Source organism: Malaclemys terrapin, chromosome 7 (genome assembly GCF_027887155.1).
Source record: "Malaclemys terrapin pileata isolate rMalTer1 chromosome 7, rMalTer1.hap1, whole genome shotgun sequence".
Classification (NCBI taxonomy): Eukaryota; Metazoa; Chordata; order Testudines; family Emydidae; genus Malaclemys; species Malaclemys terrapin.
In genome coordinates, this window is record NC_071511.1 from 47972982 (window position 1) to 47990031 (window position 17050).

At 50.5% G+C, this 17050-nt stretch overlaps 1 protein-coding gene across 1 annotated transcript in view; it reads left to right on the plus strand.

The window, feature by feature from the left end:
* Positions 1 to 17050, plus strand: part of SEMA3G (semaphorin 3G) — a 60691-nt gene that overhangs the window by 35174 nt on the left and 8467 nt on the right. The window contains exons 4-10 of the mRNA XM_054035407.1: positions 2198 to 2317; positions 4955 to 5045; positions 5582 to 5698; positions 6278 to 6420; positions 14299 to 14413; positions 14937 to 15006; positions 16101 to 16245. Coding sequence (XP_053891382.1) covers positions 2198 to 2317; positions 4955 to 5045; positions 5582 to 5698; positions 6278 to 6420; positions 14299 to 14413; positions 14937 to 15006; positions 16101 to 16245 — 801 coding nt within the window. The remainder of the gene's footprint in view (positions 1 to 2197; positions 2318 to 4954; positions 5046 to 5581; positions 5699 to 6277; positions 6421 to 14298; positions 14414 to 14936; positions 15007 to 16100; positions 16246 to 17050) is intronic.

Sequence of the window (17050 nt, forward strand, 5' to 3'; positions counted from 1 at the left end):
ATACGTGCCAAGCAGCCAGGAAGGGGACGAGCGCCAATACAGGAACCTTCCTCTCCAAGCAATGACTGTGCAGTGGCATGGGGATCACGTGACCGCATGATGGGGCACCTGGGGAAGGAATCATTTGACTTGAGGAGCTGGTGCAGGCATGTGCCCCCTGGGAGTTATATTGTTATTAGGCAGGAGCAGGGACCTTGAACCGTTTCACTCCCTGCAGTGTGGCAGTAGAACTGTCCTAGCTTCACATCTGTGAGTGAGCACGTATCGCTTCCTGCTCTTGTGCCCAAGAACAAGGGACTGGGTTTATGCCGCCTGCCCTGCCCCAGCCGAGGGGGAGCAGCTGGGAAATCCCAGTGTGATGGGAGCTTTCCAAGAGCTGTTAGGATGATTGTGGGGGAGCAGGGAGGAGCTCAGAGCTGTTCTGTTTCATTACCGTAATGCACTGGGACTCATTTGGTTCTTTCCCTTGCTCTGTAGAAACAAAGAGCAAGTGCACAGCTGCAGAAAGCAGCGCCAATATCTTGCGCTGTCAACTCACCAGCCAGCTGTTTCCCAAATAGGGCTGGTTGGAAAGTTTTCGCTGAGACTGACTGGCTTCCATGAAATGAGAGAGACTCTTGCTCTATAAGCTGGGGGGTTGTGTGGGAGACCCAGCTTCAAGTCCCTGATTTGGGGTGATGTGGGATGAAGAACTCTGCCCTGAATCAGCAGAGCAGGGAGTTGAACCTGGGTCTGCCACATCTCAGGCCAAAGGCCACGAAACTGCATTGTCGTCCCCTGGTCTGCTCTGTTCACAAGCAGCGTGTCAGCGCACATGCTCACCTGAGGGTCATGTGGCAGTGCCCGTGCAGTATTGCCACCTCCACGTGTTCAAAACTCAGAGTCAGCCCCCACAATATCATGCGATTGCCTTAAAAAGCATGAGATGTTTTTAGATTACGACATGTTGGGTGCTTTTTTATATTCTTCTGATTCTTCAGTCGGTATGGGTCACGTTTTCTCTGCAACCAGGAGGGCTAGAAACTGACTCTGCTTGTTGAATATTAACCCCGTGACTCCAGGAACTGGGGGCTTTAAGAAAAACACCGAATAGGGCAAGATGTGCAAGTGTAGCTTATAGGTATAGCTGTTTGCTAGGGAAGGCATAGGTACAAGTTAAGGCAGTAATGCAATGAGACTGCAAGCCTCAAAGCTTGAAAGACAATAGTTTAGCTAAACCAATCAAGGCCTTAAAAGCCGTAGTATAAGCAGCTAACCAACAGTAACCCTAGATCATAAGATATCACAAGACAGAACACTGTAATGACTAAACTGCTGACAGGTAGCCACAAGATACTAGTCTAGAGCTGCTTGTGGTATCTTAAGTTAGGAACATCAACAGATGTCTGACCACAAGAATGTCATGGTAACTAGTTGATGCTTATGCTAATAAGCTTGAGGTAAATGGGCTAGGAACCTATGGCAGAAGGGCACCCAGCATTCATAGGGTAAGGAAATAGATAAGGAAAAGGGGCTGGTACCCCTACTTGAATATGCATTAGGCATTGTAGAAGCTGTAACCTGGCCTGCGTGCCTTGGGAGATGCTAGGAGGACGACAACCATTGGTGATGGTGACAAGGAAGATGCTGCTGCTGAGGAGGAAGATAATGCCTAATATGTCAGGTTGTTCTCAGGGGCTGATGTGAGTCTCTGGATGCTCGGACGCTCATTCTGCATTCTTTCTAGCTACCTTGCTGGCTTGGAGTGTTTGTAACTTGGCTAACTGTGGTAATAAAACTATTACAAATACAGAAGGTTTTTCCTGAGTGTGTGTGTTGCAAGCATGCATGTGGGGGTTCCCAGCTTAACAGGGATTCTGACCTTGGGACGAGAACCTGCCAAACCTCAGAGTGTCCACCGGATATTCTTCAGTAATCAACATAAGGAACCCGCAATCAGCCGATCAGGCAACCCAATAAAATCACACGAGTTGGCTACACGGTGTGGGATAGGATGTGGACTAGACAAGCTTATTAAGGTGGTGACTTACGAGGTGTTTATTAATGATCCATTGCAAAGGAAACTGCTGCACCATCGCGCACAGTCAGAGGAACATTACGCTACTTGGCAAAGAGGAAGGTGTTGCTGAGTCCTTCCCACGCACTGACAGATCCGCTTGATCAAACAGCGCCTCATTCCCCACTGTCTCTCTTCCAGACTGAATGTGCCAACTACGTCCGAGCACTTCACCCCTTCAACCGCACCCACCTGCTGGCCTGTGGGACAGGAGCCTTCCACCCTGTCTGCGCCTTCATTGACGTGGGACATCGTGGCGAGGTAAGGCAGCGCCCCAGGACAGCCAGCATTAGTCCTGCAGAGAGAATCCTGCGGGAGCCCCTGTGATGAGAGCTGGTGCCAGACCTTGACACTGACCACTGGCAAAGAGTGTAGGGAAATCCCAGCACTTAGAGCAGCTGCCCTGGGGTTATTGGTGCCGTGTGGCCATGGCAGGAATGTGAGAAGGGCCTTGACTGGAGAATGTTCAGATCTACATGAGAGCTGAGGCCCATCTCTTGGCCTGATCCAGCCTGTGCAATGTCCTGGGAAGGGCCGGAGTGGGGATATGTTCGACTGGGCCATGAGGCTGATTCCAGGTGCGATGCCAGATTCCCCTCCAACCCCAAGTCCGGCCTAACTCCCTTTCCCATTGGGCTTCTTCTCTTTATGCTTCATGGAGGCACAGGCCCCTCAGCACTAGGTACAATGGCAGGGGAGAGAAATGGGGAAGAAGCAGATTGAAAAGGAGCCAGGAATGGGAAGGAAGGAGGAGAAGACAATCCTGAACTGGGGGGAAGCGGGGGAGTGGAGGGTGAGGAAGAGGCAGATGGCTAAAATGGAGCATGAATGGGTGAGCCCTGCAAGGGAGTCGGTGCGTGATACCTGTCCTGCATGGAGCAAACCATCTGCCTGCCAGGGGATGCAGATGCCACCTGCCCTGCTTGTAGCAAACCACCTGGACAGCAGAGGGATGAGCAGATGGCATATGGCCACTCTGCACTGTGGAGGGAATCCATGCACAGCACAGCACTCCACACAATGCCAGCCTCGTGCCCAGCAAGGGGAGCCATGCAAACAACCCACCACCCGCCCCAGGGAAGATCCAGGAACCTCTGCTGCCCCATGCAGAGTGAGCAGCACATCTCCCTTCCCCACCTCTGATCACGGCTGAATTGCCACATGGATCCATCCACCTTGCTCCCACCCCCTCGCCCTGGCCAGCTGTCTGCATGGCATTTCTTTCCATGCCCAGGACCCCTGCTCTTAATCAGCATGGCCTCCCTATGACCCCCATCTTCCCCATAGGCTTTGAGCCTCTTTTATTGAGTGTGGAGGAGAAAGAGCCCTTTCAGCATAGCCATCTATGGTCTAGAGCTTGGGATGGTCCTGTCCCTGCGTCCCCTCCCGCACAGTCACACCAGGCAGCAGGACACAATTGGGGCCCTGTTCCTGGTGCTGCAGAACCCCTGCGGCCATTCGGCAGGGCCTCAGCTTGGCCCTGCTCTGTGGTGTGGCTGAGCTTGGGTGGGGGCATGGAGCCACGGCTGCCTCGCGGAGATCCAGGCTGCATGAAGAGGCTGCTTTGTGCCACCAAGTCAGGGGAGAGGCAGACAGCAGATGCCAAAAGCTGCACAGCATGTCAGCTGTGCAAGGCCGATGGGGTGGGGACAGATCTGCAAGCCTCCCCATTTGCACCAGCCGGGTTATTAAAACTCTCTGTGACCTGGGCTGGAAATCAAAGCTTTCCATACATCAGTGTGCCATAGTCAGGGACCCAGGGAGAGGGGTAAATAGGACTCTGGACACCTGAGGTCAGATCCAGACACTCAGCTGGTGTCAATTGGCAGAGTTCCATAGCAGAGCTGGATGCCAGCTGGGGATCTGTCCCTCTGCGTGTGAGCTATTTCAGTCTCCCATGCCCCCAGTGCCAGAGGGCTCAGGGCACGGAGCTGGGCGCATGGCAGGAGGATTTTGTTCTAAAGCTGTAGTTCTCAAACTGTGGGTTGGGACCCAATTTTAATGAGGTTGCCAGGGCTGGTGTTAGACTTGCTGGGGCCCAGGGCCCAAGCCCAAGCCCCACCACCCTGTGCCAAAGCCCGAGGACTTCAGCTCTGGGTGGCGGGGCTCAGGGTTACAGGCCCCTGGCCTGGGGCTGAAGCCCTTGGGCTGTGGCTTTGGCCCCCCACCTGGGGTGGTGGGGCTTGGGCTTTGGCTCTGCCCCCTCTGCCCAGGGCGGGCTCAGGCTTCAGTCCCCCTTCCTGGGGTCATGTAGTAATTTTTGTTGTCAGAAAGGGGTCATGGTGCAATGAAGTTAGAGAACCTCTGTTCTAAAGGACCGTGGTTTTCTTTTGGTGGAGTTTTCTCTGCATTTATTCTAGACCGATTCTCCCGCTAAGTTGAAGCTGTGCCTTTCCTGTGCCTCTTCCTCACATTTCACTGAAAATGACTAAAGTCTAAGGAGGAGAGCCAGAAAGACTTCAGATGCAGAGCCTCCCCCGCTCCTCCTCCGTGATGTGTTGTGGGGAGGGGCACCCCCAGATTCTGGCATATAGTGCTGTCAGATGCCAGCATCCTCTGATGCCATGCAGGGATGTTGGGAGATGTAGAATGCCCAGGCTGCAAGGGCCAAGACCGCTCCTCCAGCTGCCCAGAACTAGACCCATGGGGCCAAATTCAGAGCAGTCATAGTAAATCTGTGCTGGTGTCGCACACACCTTATCCCATCCCTTCCAGTGTGTATCTTACTCCCACGTAGACAAGCTGCAGGCTCCTAGCCACTGACCACCATGTTATAAGCAACCCCTAGGCATCGCTTCTGGACTCCAGCCGAGATCTCTGACCCAGCTTGTGTTCTAGGCAGCCTGGTGGCATCTCTGTCTCGCCTCACCCTGTATCATGTGTCCTTCCTCTTCCCAGCACGTGTTCAGCTTGGATCCCATGAGCGTGCAGAATGGGCGGGGCAAGTGTCCACATGAGCCCAACAGGGCCTTTGCAAGCACTTTCACTGGTAAGTGTCCTGCTGGGTCAGCAAAAGACTCGACCCTCCACAACTGACCATTGCTTAGGGTTGAGCTTCCCTGATAGGAACCCTCGTAACCCTGAGATCTCAGGTCCCTGCTGCTAACGCACAGACTGGAGAGAAATTATTACGGAAGATCATCAGCTGCAGCGGTATTAGGGACAGTGGGGTTCGACAGCTGCCAGTCTGGATGAGACATGGCACTCTTGGTCAGCACAGCTGGGCCTGGAGTAATTTATAACCAGTTAGAAATCTACTTCGGGATTCTTCCCTGGCTAGAGCCAGCTTCTGAAATACACGTTTCCAGTGGCTCCACCTAGAGTCCATTCCAGGTGGGCACAGAAATCCAGATCAGGGTCTTTTTCCTCTCAGGGACTCTAACCTGGGACAGGCCATAGACTTTCCACCGCATATAGATAGCCCAGTCCCTTTGCAAGGTTGCTGCCCTCCTTTTCCAAGATGGGTTTGCAGTCCACAAGGCCGTGCTGTAGGGTTTTATTTTCTCTGTGGGGCTGTTTTCCCAGGAGGAGAGCTGTACACAGGCCTCACCGCAGACTTCCTGGGCCGGGACTCGGTGATCTTCCGCAGCATGGGGTCCCGCTCATCTCTACGCACCGAGATGGATCAGCGCCTGCTGAATGGTAAAAGCACATTCTCTGACTTTGCCTGGGGGTGGGGGGCAGGGGCACTTCGGCAAAACCCCTAGAGCTTGAAGTCACGGCTAATTGGTATTAAATGGAGCAAATTGCAGCCACCTTCCTCTTTAATACAACCCCTAGATGCCACCCACCCCACCAGGCAGTGCTCACTGTAGGTCCGTGCAGAAGGCCACAGTATGCATGATTAGGCTGTGGGGGCATTGGTCTGGGAGATGGTGAATAGGAAGGGAGGGTGTGGCTTGGACAGTGGTGAATGGGAGGGGAGGCATGGCAGGAGGCTGCCCAATGGTGAATTGAGGAGGGCAGGACTGACCCATGGTACAATGGCCTGGCTAAGATGTGGCCCATATTATGGCAAGTTTGAGAACTCCTATCTGACAGGACTGGCTGTGGGCTTCCTGCTTGCTTCTGCAGCCAGGACATGGAGGTCTACAGGCAGCGGCGCTCGCAGCGGAGTCTCTCCCAGGGCCTGCACAATTTGGAACGGTGCTGGGCTGGATGCTGCCCTTCGTGTTTCTTCCATGTATGCTCTAGCTCTGCTCTGGGCTCTCTCTCACGCAGACCCAAAGTTTGTGGCTGCCTACTTGATCCCAGACAATGACGACCGGGACAATGACAAGGTCTATTTCTTCTTCACGGAGAAGGCGGTGGAGTCGGATGGCAAAGGCCGCGCCATATTCAGCCGCGTTGGGCGAATCTGTGTGGTGAGGTCATGGGAGAGGGATGTGTGCTGACATTGGAGTGACTGTTCTGATGAGTTTTGGGTGGTGGGACCCCCCAGTAGCATTACTGGGTCTTCAGGGGTTAATGGGGGGGCTATGGGGGAATCTCCTCACTCCTATTTGCCCCTATCCTCCTGTAAATAGCTTTGTTCTGAAAACAAATGTTGGGTAAAGTTTCAAAGGTGCCCAATGGGCCAGTCAGAAATTTTCTGGTAAAATGTTTTTCAGTGGAAAATGGGGATTTTGACATGATGTGATTTTTTCACAGTCTGCTTTCCATGGAAAACCATTTTTTCATCAAATTCAACCCTCCAAAGCCAAAATATTTCACTTCAGAAATGCTGCCATGGTCCCTCATGGGAGTTGTAATTCAAGTCCCTTGTGTCCCCATTCTCCTCTATGGACCAGGTGTCTAAGCCAGACTTCATTTCCCATGATTCCCTGCTCCCCCCACCAACAGGCATGATCATGATGCATCTTGGGAGATGTTGTCTTATTAGGGAACCTGGCCCCTTGAAGAGAATGGAAGGATAAGGCATCTGAACTACAACTCCCATGAGGCATCACAGTGACATTTCAGAATCAAAATGCTTTCATATACAGCCAAAATATTTCAGGGGTTTGGTTGGTTGTTGTTTTTTGCTGAAAATTTGAAATTTTCCACAGAAAAAGGTCCCCATTTGCTAACTAGCTCAGCCACAAAGCAGCAGTGTCTGGAGCACTAGGGTCTGGTTCTGGGCTGCACTTCAGCAGGCTTCAGCCCCTGGGGAGGGTTTGTGACCCCTTTGCACCTTCTGGGTTTTAGACTGCTCCAGAGGCTGAAACAGCCCACATCATAAGTGTGAGCAGCTTTTGGTCATTCTAACCTATGGCTGCCCATCCTAGACTGCCCTTGAGCTATATGCAATCCTGAATGTCTATAGGACTCTATGTTCTGGAGGGGGACAACGTAGGCAGCCCTACACTGGGCCTGGGCTGGGGGAACGCTCCCCTGGTATTAGCAAAATGCTTGGTGCAGACATTTCTGGGTAGATTTGCAAGAGAGCTCAGCTCCCATAACTGTCAGGGCTTTGCCTGGTCCAGCCTCCAAAGTCCAAAGAGCTGGAGTTCACACCACTTCCTGCAGGAGCTGGCTAGATCTCACCACTGAGAAATTTCTTACTGAGAGACAACCAGAATCCTCTCTCCATGGCCCTCATTAGCCTTGAACCTGAACAGCCCTGTGAGGCATGGCTATTATCCCCATTTTACAGATGAGCAACCAAGGCCTAGAGATGAAGTGACTTGCCTAAGGTTGCACGGGAAGTCTGTAGCAGAGCTGGGAACTGAACCCAGGTCTCCTAAATCCCTAACCACCAAAGTGACAGGGCTTGAGCAGCTGATCCAAAGCCCATGGCACCTCCTCCTTGATTTCAATGGACTTTGGCGCTGGCTCTTCCAGACTTAGCTGTGAAATAAAAGCTGCTTTCTCCTTCCGTTTGGATTTCAGGAGTGAGACAACCAAAGTCACCTGTAGTGTTTTCTAAGCACTTCAGTTAAGGCCTCACACTCCATATCACCTGGTGCTTGAGTGTCACGTAAATCTCTCAAGGCTGCGAATGATTCTTTTCCAGCCAAGGCTAGGAGAATTCTGCTTCGTGACTCTCTTTAATGTGGTTGGCACAAAAATCCCACTGAAGCCTTTGACGAGAAACATGAGGATTGAAGCTGACATTTCAAGTGGAATCTCTCCAGTTTCCCGGCCATTTCTACTTCCCCTTTTCTTTTGTTCTTTATAAATCAGAGACCCTGAGCCTCTTTCTGGCCACTGTCTTGCTTCACAGTGATCTCATCCTTCACACCAACCATGATTTTGTCTCACAGATTTAAATTAATTCATCAGGCCTCAAATTTAAACTACACTGATTTTAATTGGGTTGGAACAGCAACAGCAAGCATGGTGAAGGGCCAGATTCTGACATTCCCACTAAGGAATGCCTTACTTGACGAATTCAATAGGACTGTGTGAATAGGTAGGTCCTGGGTGGCACCATATGGCCCGAGTTGGTGCAGTGAGAAGGTCCCTGTTAACTGCAACTAGCCAGAGCCATCCGTGAGGTCATTCTTCACCTATAGCAGCTTGTTTTCCCTGGTGGCTCATCTGTGCTGGTTCTGAATCCCACTCCATCTCAGGTAGCCTGCGTGTTAGAGCTGTGGGCCACTTCGGCACTCTCTTGGACTCTGCCTGGAGTGGGCTCCAGACCTGGAGGGCACAGTGAACCCACACGCCATCGTGACAATTTGGAAAGTTCCACTCACAGCTGTGGCGTGAAGTCCTGCTCTTCTTTTGATGGACTGTGGCGATTGGTGCAAAAGATTTTGGGTCATCTCTGAGGAGGTCTGGTCACGAGTGGCTGAGAATTGGAGTTGGTTGAGAACTTTCAGACAAACGTGTTTGTTGTTTTTGGAAAATGTCGATTCCTTGAAGCTGTTCACGAGAATCTGCTTTGAAGATTCAATTTTTTTGTAATTGTTGAAATGTCCCGTTTTTGACCATTTCTAAATGAGAAATTTTATCTTCTGATTTGAAACAACTTTGCATATTGAAATTTTTGTTAATTTATACTAAAAAAAAGTTTAAAGCATTTTAAGAAGGTTGAATTTGAAATGAAATGATCAAAATGAAACATTTTGATTGACCCGCTGTCCTGATCTGAAATTCTTTTTGGATTATCAGTTCATGAAAATTTATGAGATTGTGACCTTTTGTCCTCTTTCAGGACAGGAAACAATTTTGAAGTTTATTCATATTGTGATCCTATGCTCAGTAGAGCTGGTTAGCAATGGTTTTCCCATCCTGTGAGAGTTTGAGATTTTGAGTCTCTTTTTTATACTCGTCTCTTGTTTTGCCTGGTGGCTCAGCTGTGCTGGTTCTGAGTCCCACTCCATCTCAGGTAGCCTGCGTGTCAGAACTGTGGGCCACTTTCATGTGAGGATTTGCAGATTCCAGCCTGGGTCACAGTTTGCTTAGTCCCTAGGGAATGCAGCTTGTGTTCAGAAAGTGGCAACATTTCACCTCTTGACCTCTCTCTGCCGTCCAGAAATGGTGACTGTTCACAAATTTAACCCTGGTGAAAATCTTCAATTTTCATGGCAAGACTTTTCCCAGCAATCTTTGTTGTGGGGGGAGGGGGAAAGGAACAGATTTCTTCCTTGATGGGGGATTAGGATATTTTGGGAGCTGTGTGAAAACTTCCAGGTGGACATTATGGTTTACTTCTTCTGTTGCTGGTGGTGGGAATTGTGCACAGTCCTGCTCTGGATTTGGCAGAAGGAAATAAAAGCTAGAAGATCAGGCGCTTCCAGCCAGGGCCTTCCTACTTGCATATGCAGGGATGAATGCATGTTCCATCTTAGTGGAGGTCCCGTCCCTGAATGCATATTAGCTGTGCGATAGGCTGAGCTGTAACACACATGGAGCATGACCGTGGTCTCCCTCCCGGCCCTCCATATGGATCATTGAAGTTCAACTGTCCCTCCCCCACCCCACTTCTGGAATCGCAGCGTGCTGTTTGGATAGGCTTGCTCGAGTGATTCAGGGTAAGGAAGATGTTAAGCCATACAGCTCTCTACCCCATGAGGCTGCCCACCTGTTGCATTCATAGCTGTGGTGACATAGCAAAATTAACATATAGATGGATGCATTTCACTGCTACGTGTCAATAGGCCTCATGGCCACTGGCCTCCATGCAACACCAGGGATGAAGATGGGCCAAACCTGGAACCACTTATCCAAACTCCGGTAGATGGATCTGGATCCAAGCCACCAAGACTTTACCAACGGAGTTTCACAAAACTAAACCCATCCTTGGCTTTGCCAGTCCCTACTGGTAAGTGCTTCTCAGTCCCAGAGACCATTAGCTGAGCTGCCGTCTCCCTGCACTATCCACATACTTGCTTTGGGGTCCGCTCTGTGGGCTGTGATTAGTCTTGTATCCTACCGTGATCAGTGTCAGAAGCACCTTGTTGAAGAGAAGCTGGAATTTCTGAGCTCTCTGCCCTCACTGGCCCCGGAGGGATGAAATCTGCCCTGCCCTTCCTTTCCAACCGTTGGAAGTCTGTTAGTAATCAGGGGCCGGAGTGGAGTGTGGGCTCTGAGGAAGGCACCGTGATGGAATTGCTACAACACCTGGAAGGCGGTGGCTCAATTCCCGGCCCTGTCATTCACAAGCACAAGTTAGCAGGCCCCAGAGATCCCGGGGAGGCAAAGAGAAACATCTGTCGGCCGGCAGCATCAGCAGCTGCTTTGGAAGAGCTGTGGACAGCGTGAACTGGAGGAGAGGATGGCAGCTCTCCATCCAAACAGAGCAACGCTGTCGGCTGCGAATTCTCTGCTCCTGCTCTAACCCCAGAAATAAACCCTGAGACACAGGAACAAAGAGGTTATTTATTGGACTGATCAATCCCTGCATGGAGTGGGATTCTTTGTTTGGGCAAGAGGCTGGAGTGGGCACAAGAACTGACTGACTAAGATGCCTTGGACACATGAAAAATACACATGCACGTGTGCAAAAGATCATCTGCACTGGCTAACAAATTGGCCTAGTGGGTTAGTGCACTGACCTTGCCCTGCAGACCTAGGGCTCAGTGCTGAGCTAACATTCAGTGCAGCTGAGTGTGGGGTAAAGTAAATGTGTCTCTGAGCTACGTCTCAGCCTCCTCCAGTGCTAGGGCAGAACTGGCTCCTGGCACAAGTTAGAGGTGCCCCACAGCTGCTCTAACTTATGTCACTAGACAGACAGTGGATTGTTCCTATCTTAGGTCCTTACAGAACTCCTATTACCATAGTATCTACAACTGGCTACCCCATCTTGGGCCACGAGGGATTCCTGTACTACAGGGGACTCTCCAGCTACCCTCTGAGTGCAGCTTCGAGGCCCCTTTGTATAGCTGGAGTGTCACAAAGAGGATTTAGCTTGGGCCGAGGATTTGACCTTTCGACGTAAACCCAGTTGAGATCACTGGTGACATTATTTGGTGGCCAATTCTCAGTTTTTCCAGTCATTAGATTGGTTGTGCACAGGACAGGCCTGGGGTCAGACTCCCAGGAGGTAAGATTTGCTGGGCAGGACTGAGAGGCATCAGCAGAGCAGTGTGAGAGCCCAGCACTGGAATAGCAGGGGGCGGCAGGTCAGGCTGGAGAGGCATTGGCAGAGCTATGGGGTGGAGCCAGGGCTGGAATAGCAGGGGGGCTGCAGGGCAGGATTAAAGTGCACTGACAGAATGGTATAGGGTCTTAGGCCAGAATAGCCAGGGCCTGCAGGTAAGGATTGGGGTGTGGGTTCAGTTTGCCCAGTGCTGTGTGACAGGTTCAGAGTTGCTGTGTTAGTGTATCAGCAAAAAGAACAGGAGTACTTGTGGCAACTTAGAGCCTAACAAATTTATTTGAGCATAAGCTTTCATGGGCTAAAACCCACTTCATCGGATTCATGCAGTGGAAAATACAGTAGGAAGATATATATACACATCACCCAGAGTCAGGATTACTAGCCCTGCACTTACATAAACCCCATATGCCCCCGACATACAAAGCTCACCCCTCTGCATGTGCCCAGTGGCAGCATGCAGTTTTGGACAGGGAGCCGGCCCGAGGGATGGCTTGATAGGGGATCCCAGAAACAATCTCAGGGTGCTGCATCAGAGGCCACATGCTGTGCTTGGTGAAGGGAATGTCCATCGGCACAGACCAACGGATAAACTCAGGCCAGGCTGGGATTCATGAGGGGCAAGAAGTCGGAGCAGGGCCTAGAACCTGTGTTTTCCACTTCCACACACCAGCCCTTTCCTTAAGCAGCAGCCACTTCCCTTCTAACTCGGCCAAGCAGGCTGGGCAGAGGTGGTTTAATGAATGCCTGGTTCCCTAACAGGGAAAGATCAGAACTCTGGCTGAATGCAAGTTCTGCGCAATGCCCCATTGATGTTCATTTCCCTTTGCATTGGGTATGTTTATAACCATTAATGGAAAGACTCCAGGGAGGGCCAGATTCTGATCTTAACTCTACTTGTGTCAATCCAGAGCTGCTCCATTAAGTAACTCTGGATTTACACCTGTTATCCATAATCTGCTTCTGTTCCTTTCTAGGGAATAGGAAGCTTCTTCCATTGGTGCTGTATCCCCGGTATGTCTCAGCCAAGTGGAGGGGCTATGGAAAGCTTTGGCCTGGAAAATGAGAAAGGATGGTGTGGGGGTTAAAACGCCAGACTGGGAATTGGCCCATATGGGATCAGTTCCCAGATCTGCCACTGACTCACTGTGTGATCTTGGGCAAGTCACTTAGGGTCACATTTTTCCATCAAACTACATGTTGCTCCATTTCTGGGACCCTGACTTCAGAAGTATGCAGCCAAAGTCATCATTGATTTTGGGTGCTCCATGGATCTCAGCTTGGTCCTCCTTTCCCCCAGGTGTAACGATGCGGTTCTGGCAGGACCCAACTGAGAGGGCTAATTCAGGGGAAATTGCTCAAACAAGGCAGTTACAGCCCTAGGCTGGGGTTTTTCCACCTCTAAGGCAAACCAAACCAGCCAGACAGTGAAGACTTTGGTCTCACCCCACTGGCTAATCGCAAGTCACACAAGCAATTCCCTTAGACACTCCAGTTTCCCAGTATCACCACCAGTGCCACTCGATATGGGGACAATGGTTATGAAAACCAATACCCCAGTAAAAGAAAAAAGGTTCTCCTGATCCCATAGGACCAAGCCCCAGACCCAGGTCAATATACAAATCAGATCTTGCCCACAAATCACGCTGTTGCCAATCCTTTAGAATCTAAAATCTAAAGGTTTATTTATAAAAGGAAAAAGATACAGATGAGAGTTAGAATTGGTTAAATGGAATCAATCACATAGAGTAATGGCAAAGTTCTTGATTCAGGCTTGTAATAGTGATAGAATAAACTGCGGGTTCAAATCAAGTCTCTGGAACATCCCCAGCTGGGATGGGTCATTCAGTCCTTTGTTTAGAGCTTCAGTTTGTAGCAAAGTCCCTCCAGAGGTAAGAAGGAGGATCGAAGACCAGTTGGAGGAGAGGCATCTTCCACACACCAGCCCTTTCCTTAAGCAGCAGGCACTTCCTGTCTTTCCAGGTGTAAGAACACCTCTTTGTCCTTACTGTGGAAAATTACAGCAAAATGGAGTCTGGAGTCACATGGGCCAGTCCCTGCATACTTTGCTGAGTTGCAAGGCGTATCTGCCCTCTCTCAATGGGTCAGTTGTATAGCTGATGGTCCTTAATGGGCCATCAAGCAGGCTAGGCAGAGCTAACGCCAACTTGTCTGGGATGTCTCCCAGAAGCATAGCATAAGTTTGAAATACAGACAGTTTAGAGCCAATATTTATAACTTCAACTACAAAATTGGTACACACATATAGACAGCATAATTATAACCAGTAAACCATAACCTTGTCTTAGACACCCCATTTGACCCCCTTTATACAAGATTTGGTGCCACTACAGGACTTTGGTTGCAACTATGTTCTATATGGTCCCCAAATTAGATCAATAACGTCACATCAGGCAATAGTGGTCTCTTTGGGCCCTGATTATAGTCACTTGACTGATCTGGGGTGGGGGGTCGTTGCTGGGGGTGGAATAGTGTTTCCCTGGCCTGGCGTGCAATAATCCCATCTGAGCTGAAGGTCAAGCAGTATCCTCCATCTCCCATTGTCTCCTGTCAAGGTACCATGACCTTGTCCCCTCTGGAGAAACTAGCTTTGTGGCTGCTCATGTGGCTCAAACCTCCTAAACTCATTGTCTCTAAGCTAACCTTTTATCAGGCTGCTTCCAGGTGTGTGCAGTGACATCCCTTCTCCTTCCAGAATGATGCAGGAGGCCAGCGGGTGCTGGTCAACAAATGGAGCACCTTCAACAAAGCCCGTCTGGTGTGCTCCGTCCCAGGGCCAGATGGGATAGACACCTATTTTGATGAACTGGGTAAGAGGAGCAACTGCTTGGACGCTCTCTGGCTGTGGGGCTCTGGGCCGTCTGATACGTGTGTGGCCAGAGGACTGCTCACTTGGCCACTTGGCAGGGGTGGGTGGAAGGAGAAAGCCCTGAATGTTCAGTCTGTGCTAGAAGTTGGGCGCAAGTGCTCTGCTGAATGGGGATGGGCTGCTGACCTGGGGCTTCTGGGGACAAGAATGGGATCCAGGTGTTTGTCTCTGGGATGCTGTGGAGTCCAGAGATGCTCTCCAGCTTGGCCTTCGCCTCTTTGGGAGAATCTTGGTGGAGGGCTTGCCTCACTCTGTCCTATCCATCCAACCCTCAGCAGGTGGAGATGCGGGGGGAAGAATTATTGATTGGAACTGGCTGGGGGATAGGCTGCTGTATCCCTTGGGACACAACTCTTGACAAGCCAGCAAGATGCTGAAAGCATCAAGGAGTAGATGGGTGGGGTATGGGGTGCTGTGGAAGGGGGTAGTTTGATATACAGGGTGACCAGCCTTCTCTTCCATAGAGGACATCTTCTTACTGAGGACCAAAGATGGGAAGAGCCCTGAGATCTATGCCCTCTTCAGCACCATCAGGTAACAACTCACAGCTTCTCTCACTTTCTATAATGAACAAAAGGCCTTCTCCTGTCACTCGAAAATTAACATCAGCCATTCCAACACCACCAATCCCCACCCCTTTTCTCCATGCTGCTCAGTATTATAATTGTTTATTATTTACATTGTGGTAGGGCCAAGAGGATCCCAGCCCAGTAGGCTAGGCGCTGAACAGAGTGGCAAAAGAAAGTCCCAGCTCCAAAATGCATATAATCTAAGTGAGAAGAGATAGTTTGTCTAGTAACTATGCAATGGTAGAAGAGGTCACCTGCATAAGGATGATGAATAATGCAAATGCACTGGGTTGGTTTTGGTGTAAATATGTATAAATAGACGTAGCTCTTGGAGGTCCTACAGATAGATATGTTGTAGTTATGGAACGATAGTAGATACCAAATAGGGTCCTTGGTGCAATGTCTGCATAATCTGAGACTTAAAATGGACAGTGCTGCGCAGATCCATGTACAACAGGCTTCAAGAGGGTGATTTATGTAATTTGGAGCAAGACAGATTCAGTTAAAATATTAATACTTGATGTTTCAAAGCAAATCTTTCAGTCTTTTAAAGCAGTCTTTCTGTAACCTGAAAATGGCAATACCACGCCTCTTGGGGTCAGAGATAAGGTTGTTATTGGGATGTCTAATGTGAACATTCCCATGCCTAGATTTGGGTTTGTATAAAGGCACTTGATTTCTTTAGCTCGTTACTTTAATTGACCTTTTCCAGCCTTTGTAATAGATAGGATTCACTTATTTTAACCTGTAACGTTCATGATATTTATTGTTTTGAATGTTTATACTTTTTATGGTGGCTGCCTTAGTTTGAATTCAGCACATTGTCTTCCGAGGATTTATACTGTAATCTGATCACAGTCCCATCTCATTGGGCGGGTTGTTGCCCGTGGATTTGCAGTTCGCTTTTGGATTTGGTGTCTGGTTTGGTAATTTTATCCCTCCTCAATACACCCATCTCTTGCACAGGTCCCCAGCACTGTTAATAGGAAGGGTTTGCTAGCCCTGTGTGTGTGTGGCTAACAATGGATCCTCACCCTGGACCAATTCCTCTCATTTCAGCAACGTCTTCCAAGGCTTTGCCATCTGTGTGTACCACATGGCAGACATCTGGGAAGTCTTCAATGGGCCCTTTGCCCATAAGGATGGCCCGGATCACCAGTGGGCAGCATATGAGGGCAAGGTGCCCTACCCCAGGCCAGGAGTTGTAAGTGGTTCACACCCTTGTTTTTGAAGGTGTCTGGAGAAGACTCATAAAATGATCCATTATTAACCCCATCTCATTTCACCCTCTGCAAGGGGTGGTGGATTTGCCTTGGCACGAACTTCCCAGCAGTTTTTCCTCCTGGGTCTTTCAGGAATCATCATCAGAATCCGTTTCGGGAGGTGGGACCTACTTTGGGATTTAATTGAGGCAAATGAACTATTCCCAGGCAGAGCAGTGTCTACGACAGGGGAGCACAAACTTTTTGGCCTGAGGGTTGCATCAGGTTTCGTAAATTGTATGGAGGGCCGGTTAGGGGAGGGGGTTGTGGCCCAGCCCCCACCTCCTATCTGCCCCCCTTCCCCCGGACTCCTGCCCCATCCAACCCCCCTGTTCCCTGTCCTTTGACTGCCCCTGGACCCCCACCGCCCCATCCAACCCCTCCTCTCATTCATGACGGCCCCCCAGGGACCCCTGCCCCATTCAACCACCCCTTCTCCCTGTCCCCTGACTGCCCCCGAAACCCCTGTCCCTGACTGCCCCCTGTTGCCTCATCCAACCCCCCCCCTCCTTCCTGACTGCCCCTCCCCGGGACACCTGCCCCCATTCAACCCCGTTTCCCCCCGATCACCATCCACACCCCTGCCTCCTGACCACCACCCCAAACTCCTCTGCCCTCTATCCAACCCCCCCTGCTCCCTGCCCCCTTACCATGCTGCCTGGAGCACCGCTGGCTGCAGCGCTACAGCCGCGCCACCTGGCTGGAGCCGGGCCATGCCGCCGCCACCTTGTAGCACAGAGCACTGGG